The sequence below is a fragment of the Mizuhopecten yessoensis genome, unplaced genomic scaffold (genome assembly GCF_002113885.1).
Source record: "Mizuhopecten yessoensis strain PY_sf001 unplaced genomic scaffold, ASM211388v2 scaffold213, whole genome shotgun sequence".
In the NCBI taxonomy this organism is placed as follows: Eukaryota; Metazoa; Mollusca; class Bivalvia; order Pectinida; family Pectinidae; genus Mizuhopecten; species Mizuhopecten yessoensis.
The window spans coordinates 1,074,278-1,093,695 of record NW_018403434.1 but is presented as its reverse complement, the minus strand read 5'-3'; the positions used below and the strand labels follow the sequence as shown (position 1 = coordinate 1,093,695).

General features: G+C 40.7%; 1 protein-coding gene across 1 annotated transcript; it reads left to right on the top strand.

Annotated features, from left to right (window-relative positions):
• The first annotated feature begins 1,134 nt into the window (after positions 1 to 1,134).
• On the top strand, positions 1,135 to 3,348 carry LOC110464694. Its single transcript, XM_021520084.1, has 2 exons — positions 1,135 to 1,326; positions 1,387 to 3,348. The coding sequence occupies exon 2, from the start codon at positions 1,600 to 1,602 to the stop codon at positions 3,346 to 3,348; it is 1,749 nt and encodes a 582-aa protein (XP_021375759.1). The 5' UTR covers positions 1,135 to 1,326; positions 1,387 to 1,599.
• Positions 3,349 to 19,418: the final 16,070 nt, after the last annotated feature.

Sequence of the window (19,418 nt, the reverse complement as noted above, 5' to 3'; positions counted from 1 at the left end):
TGGGCTCTGTTACTTTCTGTGTTATTCACCCTTATTTAGGGTAGAGTTTTTCGTTCAGTGTAGGATTCCTGGCGATCAGCTGCTACGATACCGGTGCTGAAATCTGTGTGTTTACACTTTTGAGACGGCCGGAAGTGGGTGATAGTAATAACAGGAATAGGTTCCCTCTCCTCGCTCACATGCTTTTAGATGGTGAGGCTGGGTTCGAGATAAACAGTTGGTCACTCATCTTCGAGGCTATTTGGTGGGGGGCAGGGGGTATAAAACAGCGGGTCCGGGCGGGGATCAGTGTCTTGACAGGGTCGGTGAGCCGACCCACTTCTCCTGGTGAGGAGAACATTACCGCCTCATGCGCTGTTAACAGTGCAAAACATGGGCCGAGGTGCTGCTAACAGTACCAATACCGTAGGACTACATGAAGTTATCGTTCCTGGGATATATAGAGTGCTATAGGAACTACAGTACATGTATTAAGGGATAGTCAGGGGCTTCGGGCTTAGACATCGATACATGGTGGTTCGCTGTAGATCTATAGGGAGCTAGGAGCACGTGGTCGTAGTCTACTGGTAGTACTGTTAGGTAGGATAGGTCATTACTCTACGTAGGGATTGGGTTTCTTAACATTAGTTGTCATTGTTTGGCACTAATGCTATGCTTTGTATTTGTTAAACTTGTTGTACATAATCATTCCGTCTTGTTAATAAACAGTTACTTGTATTTTAAACACCTTGTTGAGTTATTGAATCAATGGCTGGTATTACCACTACATCCAGCGATCGAACCTGTAGTGAAAACAGGTCTGTAACCTGACGAAAGAGGCGAGGTCTAGAGAGGACTGCAGGGGAAGTTGTCGACTCGTTACCATTGCTAAAAACTATACGATCACGAAACGGATTTAACGGAGTGACAACGGATGCAAAACCCTCTCCGGACCTCCCCCTATTACAGTATGGTGCCTCGACCAGGATGTAGTTGTGTAAGTACTGATGCATGATTCATGATCACTTTGTTGTTTTAAAAATAATACATATTAGCGGTATTTTGTACTCAAGTTTTATTGGTATAATTTGTATTTGTGACGTTGTAGATACTCTATTGAAAGATATTCAAGGCCTCTAACAATATACTGTCTACTAGAGTTTACAAGTTTTTAGGTTGATATTTTTGTTGTTGTTGCATTTTTTTAATAGAAATCTACCAATAAATATGGATAAAAATAGTGATACTGAGTTAGTCTCTGATCGGGATTATGATAGCATAGAGGGAGATACAGAGGGGCATGGTAGTGTATATGTTCCATGTTCGTCACCCGGAGATAGACAGAAGGTGTCAGGGGTAGAAACTATCCCACCTATGCCTACATGGATGTCTTCTGGAGATGGACAGGTGTAAGGGGTAGCAACTATCCCACTAACACCTACAACCGCTTCACCTAGAGATAGATTTTTGGGTCAGAGTAGGGCTAGGGTTTCTCGTAGAGAAAAGCAACCCGATACCTTTAATGGATCAAGTAGTGATTGGCAGGACTACATAGTACATTTTGAGCAGGTTTCTACATGGAATGGGTGGACAGAAACTGAGAAAGCTCAGCAATTAAGTATGAGTCTTCGGGGAACTGCTCAGAAGCTTCTTAGTAGCCTAACTAGTGGTCAGCTGTCCAATTATCAGGCAATTAAGAATACACTGACTCAAAGGTTTAATCCTAAGGAACGTAGTGTTGCCCATAGGTGTGAGTTTAGGAATAAACAGCAGGGAAAAGGTGAATCGGCTGCTGACTTTGGGTATACTCTAAGGAGACTAGCTTTGTTAGCTTATCCAGAGCTACCATATACATACCTGGAGACCCAGGTAGTAGATCAGTTTATCAATGGGTTGAGGAACTGTGAAATGAGAAAGAAGGTTACGTTTAGTCACCCACAAACATTAGACGAAGCTATTTCCTCAGCTGTTGAGTTTGAAGCAGTGTTAGGTTGCACCTCCATTAAACTTCATGGCGATTCAGTGAAAGTTTGTACTTTACAAACGGTTAGCGCTAAGTCTAAATCTAATGAATATGAGAATGAGGAGAAATTGACACAAGAGACAATAACCCAACTTATCGATAAACAGATAGGTAATTTGTCTAGGAGTAGAAATGAGCATAGAAAACGTTCAATCGAGACAACTACAAAAACTGGTGCTTGCTATTTTTGTAAAGAAGTAGGGCATTACGTAAGGGACTGTGCTAGGCTCAGTACTCTGAAGGAAAGGGAAGAAAGGGTAGCAAAAGTAGAGTCAGACCAAAGGAAAGCTGAAGTCGCAGCCAAGATCCCAGCTGGTCAAGATGCAATACACACATTATGTATTTCTAGGCATAAAACAAGGTTGGAGAAAAGAGAGAAGACTCAAGGGAAAACAGAAAAACAAGAGACGGTGTCAAGTCAGGTTCGACAAACATTACATGATGTATATTCAGACATGGGTTGTCTTTATACAGATGTGCAGGTGCACAATGTAACATGTATGATGCTGATAGATACTGGGTCTCCTGTTTCTGTTCTCTCCTATGCAGAGTTTTCAAAATTGGGGTTAGATGAACTGTCGCTACAGAGATTTGAAACAAATATCACTACAGCGGATGGTAACCAAGTGGAAGTTAAAGGGTGTATTCCTTTAGTTTTCGAAATGGGCTCAAATACTTTTGAACAAATATTTGTAGTGGCTACCGTAGATAACCTGTCTGGGATGCTGGGAATGGATTTCTTGGTGAAATACAATAGTACAATCCTGTTAGAAAAGGGAATACTTGAGACCTGTCAGGGAAATTTTCATTTAAGTCAACAGAGACGTGATAGTGACAATGTAGTACTATCTGTAATGAACATGGAACCACAAATTGTCCGTAAACAGCCAGAGTTGGTAATTAGTACTGTAGATACAGTAACTAAGGACATAGGTCAGGAATGTACAAAGATAGATGAGATTGTGGATAGTGAACATCCAATCAGAGTTAAACTTCGTAAAGGAAGTAATGCTGTTAATAGGAACACTACTGAGGGAGATACTCATTCCGTGAACGATTCGAATGAAGTCTCAGTCTTGAAAAACGAATCTTATGAGAAGACTTATTTAGCTAGTACCAACAATGCTACCTCAATCAAACTTCTGATAGGTATGACGATAGTGATGATTGCGATGACTATGCTTGGTATGATTAGGTCTGATCAACTAGTTCGTGTATTACTTACGGGTCATACTGATGAGTGTAAAATATCTGGTTCAAATCTGGTGACTCTACTACACAGGAAATGGTACTGTCAGACAAGTCGTGTGACTATTGGTAGACCAAAGGTTTGGTATCCTCCGTAACCAGGTGTAGCTATGGATGTGTAGATGTGTAAATACGTAGTAGGAAATGTGTTGTTATAGTTCGTGTTTATATTGGAAAGTAGTTGATACAACACCGGAAATGGGTGGGGTATCTGTAACAATCCGAGCAACTGTTAATAGTTGTCATTATTGAATTAATATAGGAGCCACCTTTACTCCCTATATGCAGAGTTAGATGAAGTTAGCCAAAGGGTAGTAAACATAAACCTTAGTACAGTAATATGTGTATTTTGTAAGTAGAGATGTGATCTTCTTAGAACTTGTATATAGTACCAGACATATACGAGGTAGAGACAATACTGTCTAGTTTGAACAGACAGGAATAATGCTAAGGTACAAAGCCTAACACTAGTGTCTCTGGAAATAAGTACAGGAGCTGTACCATGGCGTGGACAGGGGTTTGGAGCTCAAGGAACTGTAAACAGTTCCACCGAGTTCCATATCCGTAAAATGTTCAAGAAGATTATGATGGTCCAACAAGGGACACCGAGCCGATGGGAACGGGGAACTCCGTACGCTCCCAACCGCCGACCAAACCATGAGACCAGGAGGGAAATGAACCATACCACAAGCTTGACTGATGGATTAATGAAGTATCCTGACAGATTCGCGGGGATACTTAAGCTTTATTGCGTATTTCAACGCGTGTGAATAAGTGTTATGCATTGTAAATATGTGTGTCATGCATTATGTGGACTAACAGAACCTTGATGAACTTTTGTAGCACGTGGCACAAAGTTTAGGACTTGGATAAATACCTGTATTCACAAATATGGCAATGGACATATATATTTGTTGATTATGTCATGCAAATTACATTTGCATCACTTGGTAGAATAGATATTGGAACTAGGAAAAGGTAGGCAACGTTTATCTGTAGCCTAACGTGGGTTAACATTAGCAGTCGATAGTCATATAACGTGGTTATTTGTTAAGATTGTTATTAGACAAAGTACATTTATTATAGAAAAAAAAAATATTACTTTGATCTTAGGGGGGAGGAGTGTGGGAGGGTAGGTTGTTTACTTCTCACATTTGTGTTACTTTGTTAAGTATGATTGTTGTTTATGATTTAGAGACTGGGCTCTGTTACTTTCTGTGTTATTCACCCTTATTTAGGGTAGAGTTTTTCGTTCAGTGTAGGATTCCTGGCGATCAGCTGCTACGATACCGGTGCTGAAATCTGTGTGTTTACACTTTTGAGACGGCCGGAAGTGGGTGATAGTAATAACAGGAATAGGTTCCCTCTCCTCGCTCACATGCTTTTAGATGGTGAGGCTGGGTTCGAGATAAACAGTTGGTCACTCATCTTCGAGGCTATTTGGTGGGGGGCAGGGGGTATAAAACAGCGGGTCCGGGCGGGGATCAGTGTCTTGACAGGGTCGGTGAGCCGACCCACTTCTCCTGGTGAGGAGAACATTACCGCCTCATGCGATGTTAACAGTGCAAAACATGGGCCGAGGTGCTGCTAACAGTACCAATACCGTAGGACTACATGAAGTTATCGTTCCTTGGATATATAGAGTGCTATAGGAACTACAGTACATGTTTTAAGGGATAGTCAGGGGCTTCGGGCTTAGACATCGATACATGGTGGTTCGCTGTAGACCTATAGGGAGCTAGGAGCACGTGGTCGTAGTCTACTGGTAGTACTGTTAGGTAGGATAGGTCATTATATATTACTCTACGTAGGGATTGGGTTTCTTAACATTAGTTGTCATTGTTTGGCACTAATGCTATGCTTTGTATTTGTTAAACTTGTTGTACATATTCATTCCGTCTTGTTAATAAACAGTTACTTGTATTTTAAACACCTTGTTGAGTTATTGAATCAATGGCTGGTATTACCACTACATCCAGCGATCGAACCTGTAGTGAAAACAGGTCTGTAACCTGACGAAAGAGGCGAGGTCTAGAGAGGACTGCAGGGGAAGTTGTCGACTCGTTACCATTGCTAAAAACTATACGATCACGAAACGGATTTAACGGAGTGACAACGGATGCAAAACCCTCTCCGGACCTCCCCCTATTACAGTTGTACCTCCATGTGTGTTGTGTATGAGTGCATGTGTGTATGTGTGCTGGGGACAGGATATGCCTCCTTGTGATAGCGCGGATCTGATGCCAATTTTATAATGCTATCTCACTGATATACAATGCCAAAGGCACCCAGCACAGCACTCCGCCCGGTCACATTATACTGGCAACGGGTGAACCAGTTGTTGTCATTACCCTTAATGCTGAACGTTTAGCAGGAAAAAACAACTACCATTTTTAAGGACTTGGGTATGTCCCGGCCTGGGGACAGAACCTTTTGCCTTCCTTGCCTGGGCGAACGCTCAACATTAAAGCCGTAAGTGATACATTGCCAAGCCACGAGCTAGGAAATAAAAGGCAGTTAGAAGTAGAAAGAAAAATAAAGTTCCCAAATGTTGTAATAGGTGCAGCAGATTTATTTTGGTCGCTTTTGTGTCCCCAATTAGAGGGCAAAAAAGCAAATCTCCAATTCTGCAGAGTGTTCTAATATTAGACGCCTTTTACGATACACATGCAGTGGTTAATAGTAGGTGTATGGTGTTCAAGGTCAAGAGATCAAATATGTTGAAAATCTTAAAATTACTTCTTTTCATTAACAAAACATCACAGTGTGATTAAATTGGTTAAATTCATGCTGGGATGAGGGGCTTCAAAGGTTTGGCCCATATTCAAGGACCAGAGGACAAACGTGTTGAAAATTAAAAAAAAAAACCACACGTTCTGTCCCCCTTGAATATGCCATAGCAAAATTGAAGGCTCAGTGTGCACCACCTTGTTGATGAGAGAGACATACTTGCGATGGCGCAGATCTGATGCCGACTTTATAGTGCTACTTCGCTGAAATTCCATTCCGATGGCACCCAGCACGGCATTCCGCCCGATCACATTCTACTGACAACAGGTGCACTACGTTAAGCAAGGCGCGAACGTTCAACATCAAATTGAGGTAAGCGCTATGGAACGGAATGTAGTGGGTAGCAGCAGGTGTATTCTTTCCTCGATACTAGACCTGTAGGGGTGCGTGCAGTGTGTGGGTCACAGCAGGTGTATTCTTGCCTCGATCCAAGGCCTGTAGGGGTTTATGCAGTGGGTGGAGATCTGATGCCGACTTTATAGAGATACTTCGCTGAAATTCCCTTCCGATGGCACCCAGCACGGCATTCCGCCCGATCACATTCTAGTGACAACAGGTGCACTACGTTAATCAAGGCGCGAACGTTCAACATCAAATTGAGGTAAGCGGTATGGAACGGAATGTAGTGGGTAGCAGCAGGTGCATACTTTCCTCGATCCAAGAACTGTAGGGGTGCATGCAGTGGGTGGGTATCAGCAGGTGTATTCTTGCCTCGATCCTAGACCTGTAGGGGGGCGTGCAGTGGGGGGGTAACAGCAGGGGTATTTTTTCCTCGATCCTAGACCTGTAGGGGTGCATGAAGTGTGTGGGTAACAGCAGCTGTATTCTTTTCTCGATCCCAGACCTGTAGGGGTGCGTGTAGTGGGTGGGTAACAGCAGCTCTTTCCTCGATCCAAGAACTGTAGGGGTGCATGCAGTGCGTGGGTAACAGCAGGTGGATTCTTTCCTCGATCCAAGTCCTGTAGGGGTGCGTGCAGGGGGGGGGTAACAGCAGGGGTATTCTTTCCTCGATCAATCCAAGACCTGTAGGCGTTTATGCAGTGGGTGGAGATCTGATGCCGACTTTATAGAGATACTTCGCTGAAATTCCCTTCCGATGGCACCCAGCACGGCATTCCGCCCGATCACATTCTACTGACAACAGGGGCACTACTTTAAGCAAGGCGCGCACGTTCAACATCAAATTGAGGTAAGCGGTATGGAACGGAATGTAGTGGGTAGCAGCAGGTGTATTCTTGTCTCGATCCAAGACCGGTAGGGGTGCATGCAGTGTGCGGGTAACAGCAGGTGTACTCTTTCCTCGATCCAAGATCTGTAGGGGTGCATGCAGGGTGTGGGGAAAAGCAGGGGTATTCTTTCCTCGATCCTAGCCCTGTAGGGGTGCGTGCAATGTGTGGGTAACATCAGGTGTATTCTTTCCTCGATCGATCCAAAACCTTTAGGGGTGCGTGCAGGGGGGGGGTAACAGCAGGTGTATCCTTTCCTCGATCCAAGCCCTGTAGGGATGCATGCAGTGTGTGGGTAGCAAGAGGTGAATTCTTTTCTCGATCCAAGACCTGGAGGGGTGCGTGCAGTGGGGGGGTAACAGCAGGTGTACTCTTTCCTCGATCCAAGCCCTGTAGGGGTGCATGCAGGGTGTGGGTAGCAGCAGGTGCATACTTTCCTCGATCCAAGATCTGTAGGGGTGCATGCAGGGGGTGGGTAACAGCAGTTTTTTTCTCGATCCAAGACCTGGAGGGGTGCATTCAGTGTGTGGGTAACAGCAGCTGTATTCTTTCCTCGATTCAAGACCTGTAGGGGTGTAATCAGTGGGTGGGTAACAGCATGTGTATTCTTTCCTCGATCCTAGCCCTGTAGGGGTGCGTGCAGTGTGTGGGTCACAGCAGGTGTATTCTTGCCTCGATCCAAGACCTGGAGGGGTGCGTGCTGTGGGTGGGTAACAGCACGTGTCTTCTTTCCTCGATCCAAGGAATGTAGTGGGTAGCAGCAGGTGTATTCTTGCCTCGATCCAAGGCCTGTAGGGGTTTATGCAGTGGGTGGAGATCTGATGCCGACTTTATAGAGATACTTCGCTGAAATTCCCTTCCGATGGCACCCAGCACGGCATTCCGCCCGATCACATTCTACTGACAACAGGGGCACTACTTTAAGCAAGGCGCGCACGTTCAACATCAAATTGAGGTAAGCGCTATGGAACGGAATGTAGTGGGGAGCAGCAGGTGGATTCTTTCCTCGCTCCAAGACCTGTAGGGGTTTATGCAGTGGGTGGAGATCTGATGCCGACTTTATAGAGATACTTCGCTGAAATTCCCTTCCGATGGCACCCAGCACGGCATTCCGCCCGATCACATTCTACTGACAACAGGGGCACTACTTTAAGCAAGGCGCGCACGTTCAACATCAAATTGAGGTAATCGCTATGGAACGGAATGTAGTGCGTAGCAGCAGGTGTATTCTTTCCTCGACCCTAGACCTGTAGGGGTGCGTGTAGTGGGTGGGTAACAGCAGGTGTACTCTTTCCTCGATCCAAGATCTGTAGGGGTGCATGCAGTGTGGGGGTAACAGAAGGTGTATTCTTTCCTAGATCCAAGACCTGTAGGCGTTTATGCAGTGGGTGGAGATCTGATGCCGACTTTATAGAGATACTTCGCTGAAATTCCCTTCCGATGGCACCCAGCACGGCATTCCGCCCGATCACATTCTACTGACAACAGGTGCACTACGTTAAGCAAGGCGCGAACGTTCAACATCAAATTGAGGTAATCGCTATGGAACGGAATGTAGTGCGTAGCAGCAGGTGTATTCTTTCTTCGGTCAAAGACCTGTAGGGGTGCCTGCAATGGGTGGGGAACAGCAGGGGTATTCTTTCCTCGATCGAAGACCTGTAGGGGTGCCTGCAATGGGTGGGGAACAGCAGGGGTATTCTTTTCTCGATGCATGACCTGCAGGGGTGCATGCATTGTTTGGGTAACAGCAGTTGTATTCTTTCCTCGATACTAGACCTGTAGGGGTGCGTGCAATGTGTGGGTAACAGCAGCTGTATTCTTTCCTCGATCGATCCAAGACCTGTAGGCGTTTATGCAGTGGGTGGAGATCTGATGCCGACTTTATAGAGATACTTCGCTGAAATTCCCTTCCGATGGCACCCAGCACGGCATTCCGCCCGATCACATTCTAGTGACAACAGGTGCACTACGTTAATCAAGGCGCGAACGTTCAACATCAAATTGAGGTAAGCGGTATGGAACGGAATGTAGTGCGTAGCAGCAGGTGTATTATTTCCTCGATCCAAGACCTGGAGGGGTGCGTGCTGTGGGTGGGTAACAGCACGTGTCTTCTTTCCTCGATCCAAAACCTGTAGGGGTGCATGAAGTGGGTGGGTAACAGCAGGTGTATTCTTTCCTCAATTCCTGACCTGCAAGGGTGTTCTCATATTTCGAATTACAAATGATCATATAATTACCGAAGCAAACTGCGACACAGCTAGGTAGCCTTTCGTGTACATGTACCGGGAATACCCATACACATCAGCGTATAGAAATCATCATATTTCGGCCTTTCTACAATTTCACGTTGTTGGAAACGCGTAGGCGGTGACCAAGACGTAGGTACTAATTTGTGGAATGAATGACTCCACTAGTAACCGTAGGCAACATAACGTTTATGACGCGGGACAGGAATGTTTTGCACGTGTTTACAAAATGCATCGTCATATTCGACAACAATTTAAAGTTCAGCCAACGTGTGTAAATGTTTCTCCACAGCCAACAGTATAACAGGTCTTATATTCAAATCATTCACCTTCATCGACAAGGAGATGTCCCTAAGTCTGTGTGTAACTATAAATCTCTCATTAGGCCACATTTGGAATACGCTTCATGTGCATGGAATCCACTATTAACAAAAGACCCAATAATGATTGAAGATGTCCAGAGAAGAGCCACCAAAAGAGTTAAAGAATTAACCAATATGTCATATGGCAATCGCCTTAAATCATTAGGATTACCCAGTCTTCAGTACCGGAGAAAACGAGCAGATGTCATACAACTATATACAATAATTAATAATATTGATATTGTGGACAAGGACAAATCATTCAAAATGTCCCTTAGTACAGCAACCAGAGGCCATACCAAAACACTTTTGAAATCAAGGTCAAGGTTAAATGTAACCAAGAACAGATTTAACATCAGAGTTGTGGACACATGGAACAGTCTACCGGAACACGTGATATCCGCACCTAGTGTTAACTGTTTTAAGTCACGCCTTTAACATCCATTGGCACCATGAACCTTCCCAAGTTTTCACTTACTTGTTATAGAGTTGCCGGACCAATGAACTAAGTTCTACAAGGATATGCCTTTAGAAGCATATAGTGCTTTAAACCGGTGTTAAATTGACATAAAATAAAATGATATGGAATAACCTTGACAGTCCGATGTGTTATACATATTCACCCTAGCCAACTCGTTACTATGGTGGCATATTTCTGCCCATTTTCACGTTTGGCTGTCTCCTGATTTCGTTTGCTGCATCAAAACCTAAAACCATATCACTGTCTCAAATTTGCTAGCATTTTTTAAAAATTCATTTTGTGCTGTGTGAACGGTGTTCGTCTTGAAAGATCATGTTTAAACACATGTGCTTAGAAAAGAACTCCGGGTTTGGCTGAATTCTAAAATGCCGACAATATTTCGGGCAGAAGATAAAGTAAACTCACCTTCACCATTTAATATTATTTTCTCAGTTAATGGCCGTCACTCTCGGAGAAGACGGACCCCTTCATAAAAAACGTTTAAAATGAGGAGGGTCTGGTTACACTCTACATAAGTGTGTCGCTCATGCTGTTGCATGATTTCTCTATTATTTGTTTATATTTCTATCTTTGTAATGTCTGAATAAAAATATTCAACACAATATACAATTCTCGATAGAGATTCAGACAACGTAAGTAGCTACACAGATCAATGTAGAGTAGTGCCCGGTAAGTAGTGCCATTATAATTCATAGTGAACGTCCTTTATTCAAAGTATTATTTGCGATATTAAGAGTGTTAAGACACAAAAGGAACTTTTTACTCACTTTATTGTTTTGTTGAATGTAAACGGTGATGAGATAAATTAGATTAGAGCCGACGAATACTGTGTGGGCGTCCTTGGGTCACTGAAAGTATCCGTACTGTCGTAACCTTTAAATGAGGTTATCATATCTTTTGTTGTTTACTCATTGTTGTAGATGTATTCAGGAACCACGTGATTGTCATTGATAAGTAGTACTTGGACCTATATCGTAGGATAGTGCGTTGACATTATTATGTCAATATGATTAGCTGAAATTCTAACACTTGGTGCACCACTGAGTTTCAATATAGATAGGACACGATCACTATGTTAACACATTAATTGTCTGTCGGTAGATTTATTGCTGGCTTTTGATGATATGATATGAAAACAATTATCGAATGAAAAGGCAAGCCTAATGGGGCCGCATTGTCATCGATTTGACGGCGATATAACCACACGCAAACTGATTTGGTGATGTTTTAGTTTAAACAGTATTTTATTCAATATATTGCAGTGATAATAATAATACAAAATCAACAAAGAGGATTCGAAAACAAGTACATAAGTACTTATATTAATTCGTCTCCTTTATATTTTAAACGGCATACTGTACACCATGTAATTTATTGAAATCATTATAGCATTATAATATGATTTTTGCAATGTAATTTAGACACTTACCCCCTTTTGCCGTATTTCAGAATTTGTTTCAGAACACTTTAGACACGGATTTTCATTCTTTTGACGTCCAGTACCTCTTGTGAATGCTAACTGAAATACATTATGATGGCAGGTGAAATGGTTAATTTGTTATGCGTTCTGCATAGACTAAGTGAAACAGCTACTCCATTACTTTGTAACTATTTTGTAGATTCGTGATTCATTGACGTTATGGTTTTTAAGCATTTAAACGCACCTTACATTATAGTTATTTATTAGATTTAAAACAAGAGGCGCATGGGCCTTAACGGTCACCTGAGTAAATTCTGCAGTTGTAAATATCCTTGCCAAGCACAGGCCTGGGTTGCAATCAGGAATTTTACAATCAGCATGAAAAGTAATAAACTTGATCAAAACATCATAAGGAGCACTTCTACGAAGTTAGAAGTCAATCGGTGTAGCCTTTCTCGAGAAGAAGTAAAATCATCTCAGTTGATTAGAGGTCAGGGTGACCATCTTGGATTTTCTGATCGGCACAACAAGTAAGAAAGCTTGTTCGGAACCTCATTAGGAACATTTGTACAAATAAAGAAGTGAATTGCTACAGATAAACTTGAGAAGTCGCAAATTTCTCGTCTCAGCTAATCAGAGGCCAGGTTCTGCCATCTTGTATTTTCTGATTTGCAGTAACTCTATCAGTTACTGTCTAATCGGGCCCAATTGCGAACTTGTCCGAGTAGCAAAATTCATCGAAATCCATTCACATTTTCTCATGTTATTGTGCTCACAAGTCCCGTAGGCTCCAATAGTAATCAAAATTGCTAAGACCCATAACTCTTCTAGTTACTGTATGATCGGCTCATTGTTTTAAACATGTCCGGGATCTAATGAATATTAAGCTGCAAAGCAAAATTCCTAAAAATTCATTCACATTTACTCAAGTTATTGTGATCAAAAGCCCAAGTCCCATAGGCTCCAATTGTAATTAAGATTTTAAGTCTCCTTACTCTTGCAGTTACTGTCTGATTATGCCAATTTTCGAACTCGTATGCTATCTGATTGATATAAAGAAGCATATCAAAATTTATCGAAATCCATTTACTGTTACCCAAGGTATCGTGCTCACAGACAAAGACAAAGACTTATGTTCAGGTGACCTAAAAACCAACAAAAATGTCTACATTATGGAGCATTCGAACTCAAATCGATTAAACCGGGGTATCATCCGTACAAAATGAAGATTTATTAGTAGGCCGTTCAAGAATTACAAGGAGAAAAGGACTGGATGGCCCCGGAAGGCAGGTGTCGTCTGCTTCATCGTCGACATCCACCGTGTAAATTCCAGGTAAACTCTCATCCTCAAACGGAAAACCGGTGTTGTTACAACGAAATCCATAGATACACTATTGAGATTAATCAAACAAAAGTCGACATTGATATCGCGTAAATATGAAGAACACTCTCTAGTGAGATGATGATAATGATAATACTTGTCGAAATTTGCTCTATTCGGCATTTAACCGATTGGTCGGGGTCCTATTGCATGCTTTTTAATAGTTTCGATGCTTAATCGGCACCCTCATGAGTAACATCTCTCCTCGGTTCCTTTTCAAAGTTGTTCGGAACTTCAGTACTAGCTATTCTGCCCGGAGAAAAACTATTTTGTATGGTTTCGTGGACGTCTCTCGGTTAAAGCCGCTGGATTAATGGCAAACCAGTCTAATTTCTGACAACATCCGTGATCTCCTATTTATTGCAAAGTAAACAACGTTGAAGGCGATTACCACAATGAATAAAAATTCGATCTCTTAGACAATCACAAATATGACTCATACACGTAACGTTTCCGTGTTTTAGTGTTGTTTAAACATGTTATAACTGTTCCATCCATTATTAATTTAATTCTGTTAATTCAGACATTATCTGTGCGTGAATAAACTACCTGTGAAGTTTTAAAAGGGGCTAAGTCAACGAATGTTTAATAATGTGAACAACTAACCAAATTAGATAAATAATAAGCTTTACAGATTTCTGCCGTACTTTGCTGTAATTGTCATCCAAAGAAGTCATTTAAACCTCAGATCATTTGACAATTTTTTAGCATTATGGCGACATTACAGATGTTTTATTGCAACGACCGTTTCGCTTACCGGATTAGTGACACCCTGACAATCTGATAGCAACATTTAGATCAACTCAACACCTCATTTTTGTTTGACTTTACGTCGTTAAAGCTGACTGGATCGTCGTGATCTCGTAACATCCCCATATATATATTAATTATACAAACAAGGTTGTTCAATAGATTTATTTACAATTTAATGAAAATAATTGCCCATGTTTGATCGATTTTGAGTTCAAATTACAGCTTTGTTGACACAGCGGTATTTTGCCTTTTTTAGAAGTAATTTATGAGCATATTTACACATGCTCACGATTAAGGCACATTCATAAATATCGTCCTTGGCCGGGGACAAACTGCGGACACAACGCGGGGAATCTATTTCCAAACTGCCACATACAGTATTTCTCCTTTATTCTAACTCACGGTAATTATCATAATTTTAACAAATACTGACGTTGCGACAATGCAAACACGAACGACGTTTGTTATGTATATGGTCAAGTATACTAGGGAGGATTTTATCAACATCAAACAACTATTTTGTCATTTTGGGATAATTTCCCGAATTAGAACGCGTCAAATCAAATACTTTGCTGTAGCTGGTTAGATTTGACTCTCTTATTCTAATACAAATATGGACATGAGTTATACTGACAACGCGTTTATTTCACACTCGATAATTTTTATCAATATTATCAATGTTTAACGGCCCATCGACACAGGATAGGTCATTAAGGGCCAACAAATGGTCGACACAAATAAACGCTATATAAAAACATTAAACCGAACTGAAAGGTGAAAGACAAACGTCAAATTGAATATTGAAAGGGTGACTAAAAGTTTATTGAAAAGACAAACATCTTTCAGATTGAAAATTAAAATTGAAGCGACAGTTATGCTTTACTGTAAATGGTTCCTGACATGCTATGCATTGAGGCTGGACTTCACGTTTTAATAAATAACAATGGATAATGTATGAATGACCCATCCGAAGACGGGCAAGGACAACGTCGTCTCGGCGCCTCTCTCTGTAGCTAGGATGCCATTCACCGATTTCAGGTTTAATATAATGTAATTTGTTATCGACGCATTGATTCCAATTATTTTACCACTGTGATATTATATATGTTGTGATTAGTGGTTTAAAATCAGCAAATACAATTTATTATAGATAAATACATTTATGTGGTTACATCTAATAAGCCTATGTATACGTTTTGGGGTTTTCAAAATTACGCGCCAAAACCTTTGATTAGATTTGCCTTGTTGTCGGGATTAGCCAATCATCGACTCTGCGTGGTATCAAAACAAAGCGCCCACGTTTTTTCGATCAGGCACGGCCACCATCCAACCCCTCTTTTCATTGTACTATATATATATTAGATGTACACACCACCTCTGGATACAATTTCAGTTTCCATAACCTTAAAGTATATTAAATTGTGTTGTACAGTACAGGTTTGTTTAATTTAGAATTAATCATTTTATTTACCTTTTGTGTGTGTTAAGTTATGATTTATGATATATGTAACAGTCAATGCCAGATACTTTCAGGAGTGACGAAATATTTGGGAATTGTTTCATTCCTTTCTTAAGCTTTATGCCATCAAAATTATTGGCACGGTCAGTGGTGAGACAACACTTTCAGTTGGTCAGAGCTGTATCACTCGATACTATAGGAAAACCTACCTCCCCCTTCCTACATAAATAGAAAAAATATTAAAGGGAGTTAGGGCTAGGTAGCCTGCTCTCCAACATTAGACTGACCTAAATTCGATCTTCTTTAACTTCAGCTTGTTATATATATTTGGTTTACCTTTTCATTTAGTCGATGATTATTATTGTCCGTCTTATTATTTGAACTGTAACTGGCTGACGGGCTGTTGTTATGCTCCAGCTTTTTAGTGAATTGTGAGTTATTAATCACTATTCACGTTTCTTGTTGTATATATGCTATATCATTTCAACTCCGTCATTTTAAATTTTAAAAAAATGACAAACAATTGGAAACAGTGTTTCTGTTGGTTTATGATTGGCAATTACAAGAAGCAAAACCAGCTGCGTTGCGATCTGTCAAAAGCATTAATTGGAGACCACATAAAATGAAGTTTACAATCTTCAGGTGGTAGTAATAGTGCTGCTTTCGCGGCAAGATCTGCCTTTTCATTACCTGGTATCCCCATATGTCCAGGAACCCAGCAAAAGGTAATTTGACATTTTGAGGTAATATTATGCAATGATGTTAATATTTTTCGAATTGAGATACTCTTCAATTTTTTGTTGCGAAGGCTCTGTAGAACAGATAGAGAACTGATTATGGTACATCCTTTGATTTAATGTGCTCAATGCCGAGATAAATAGAATGGGCTTCTGCGGAGAATATTGACGCATCATTGGGATGCCGGCATCCAACAGTAGCATCTTTCGCTGCAATCGCAGCGGCAACTTTATGATCATCTTTCGAACCGTCAGTATAAAACAACTGAAAGTCCTTATATTTTAACTGCAGTTTTGAGAAATTTGAACGATACAAGTAAGATTCGGTGTCAGATTTTGATGTCTCATGAAGTGAGAGATCAACCTCCGGTGATACTAGAAGCCACGGAAGAATATCAATCGTTGCAAATGATTGGATTGTGTCGATACTAATTTGTGCATTTTTCAGAAGGGATGACATTCGAATACCAAAGGTTGGAATACAGTTTGGTCTATTTTGAAATAGAATATGTACTTTGGATTGACTTTAATTGGACTGCATACTGCAATGATAATTTCTTCCGGCGATTATATAATGATAGTTCGTGTGCTTCGACGTAATGTTGAGCCTCCTGATTTTCTGTTTATTGGAGATTGAGATCTACATGTGTTCTTTCTCCCTTCACTTTGCTTTGTCTGCAATAATGTCCACGGAACAGTCTGTACATGGCCCTGTCTATTGCGAAGATGTTATACCAGTACAAACAAACCAAACCAAAGCAGGTGCAGGTCAAAGAGTGACAAATTAGATCGGCACTTTTATAACTAAAGTGTTGACAAGTCTAACGCTCCAAAATACTCACTTTTTGTCTACAGATGTTTCTTTCGAACATAGAATTCTGTATCATTATTCTATAATTGTACGCGTTGAATAAATATAAACGGGTGTTGGAAACTAAAACTCCAGACACCAATGAATGGCGAGGAAGGCTATAACCCTAGAAGTCAATTGAGTTGCGTTGAAAGCTAAAAAGTCTTTGGTTTGGTTTAGTATTGTTTAACGTCCTATCAACAGCTATGATCATTTATGGACGGCCTCCCCTATGTGCAAGACGCATGCGTGAAGTGTATGCGTGTGTGTTTTGGGAGGCTGCGATATGTTCGTATTTGTCTCCTTATGATAGCGCGGAACTGATGTCGACTTTATATATAGTGCTACCTCACTGAAACATACTGCCAAAGACACCCAGCAGGACACTCCACCCGAACACATTATACTGACAACGAGCGAACCAGTCGTCTCACTCCTTAATTGCTGAGCGTTAAGCCGGAGTAGAAACTACCATTTTTACAGACTCTGGTATGTCTCGGCCAGGGAAAAGAACCCAAAGCCTTCCTCACAGGGGCGAACACTCAACTAAAGGCCAAAAGTGAGGCGTTGCCAAGGTAGACATTAGACCTAATGAGTGTCTATGAAAAATAAAAAGGGAGATAGAAACAAATAAAAATAGGAGATATGAAATGGTATAGTTAAAAATGCCATGCATCAAATAGTATGCATTTTCAGACAACCAAGTCAAATTCGTGTTGTAGTAGGTTCACAGATCCATCAACAGGAAATCGAGATATACCCAATATATAGCATACGTTGCATTATCTCGGGCAGTGTTTCCTCGTGAAACCTGATGTCTCTAGTGATATTCAAACATCAAAGGAAAGCTGACCACTTAATACATATTTTACGTTGGTTGTTGATGTATATATTGACTTTTTCCTTTACGTTATTTAGAGTACACTTTGCGATTATCTGATTAAAATCACATTATATTCATCAACAAAATATGTTGAAAGAAATAATTATTATAACGTAAATAACTTTTTGTTTTGCAAATGTAAAGATGTCATCCTATTATTACCTGTAAGCAGTGTCAATAATAAGACAGTTAAGGTAGAAAATAAGCAGTAAATAGCGATAAACAAGAGATCCCAGAGGGATCTTGGCGCCCACCATTGTACCATCTTGATGAGTTCTTTGTCAGTGCGATCTGAGGGATCAAGGGACGTACCTATCAAATTTGAGACAGATCCCTCAAGTTATTCCTGAGAAATAGTACTAACAAACCTTCAATTTCAAAAATCCAAGAAGATGTCTGTCGGTCGGCCATTTTGTCTATCTGATCAGTTTCAAAAGTTATCAAGAACAATAAAGGATAGTGGGGAACCTGCATAAAGAAGTTGAGAAAGAACCCTCTAGTACTCCCTGGAAAATAGCACTAACAAATCTTAACTGTCAACATCGAAGATTTGTTTATCTGATCTGTCTCATACGAAACAGCATACCAAGGGGATCCTACATGAAATATTTAAGAAAGATCTCTCCAGTACTTAATGAGTAATAGCCATAACAAACATTCACTATCAAAAACCATGCAAAACTCAAGAACAAGGGGAACCTTCATATATAATTTGAGAAAGATCCCTCTGGTACTTCCTGAGAAATAGCCATTACAAACCTTCACTATCTAAATCAAAGATGGATGCCTGTCAGCAATGTTGTTTCTCCGATCAGTCATAAAAGTTGCCCTACACAACTAGAGGAAACCTACATATTAAATTTGAGAAAGTTCCCTTTGGTACTTTCTGAGAAATAGTGATAACAAACCATGTTGTTTATCCGATCATTTTCCAAAGTTGCCCTGCACAGCTATGAACCAAGGAGAACCTACATATACAATTTGAGAAAAAATCCTCTGGTACTGCCTGGGAAATAGCGATAACAATAATTGTTTAAGGTCGGACGACGGACGCTGGGCTATTTGAATAGCCCACCATCATCTGATGGTGGGCTAAAAAGTTACACTTGTGAAAATATTTACTTAATAGATTTAACATTCATTTACCTCAATTATTGCTTTTCTGCCACCATTTTGTATACTGCATTGCTTACATTTCATTCGTGATCTAAAAGATGACATTTCGTAATCCAATCCGTCTCCATATACATGTATTTTAGAAGGAGATGACCTGGAGTTGTCACATTACACCAAAAAAACAAACCTCTTAATATATAACATACTGTTCACTTTATAACTAAACACAAAATAAACGTCCGTTAAAGTGCTCCATTTTGTATTGCGCTGTTTTTGTTGTCAGTGTTATTTTCTGGGTTACCGTTACCACTAGTTAAATGCAACTTCAACAAACACAATAAGTTGATCTATATTAATCTTTATTTACAAATCAATATGAAAGTAAACTATTTCAAAATAAATTCGCACTCAATTTACAAACAGTGTTTCGTTTAACTACATCAATATATATCTATAATATAGCA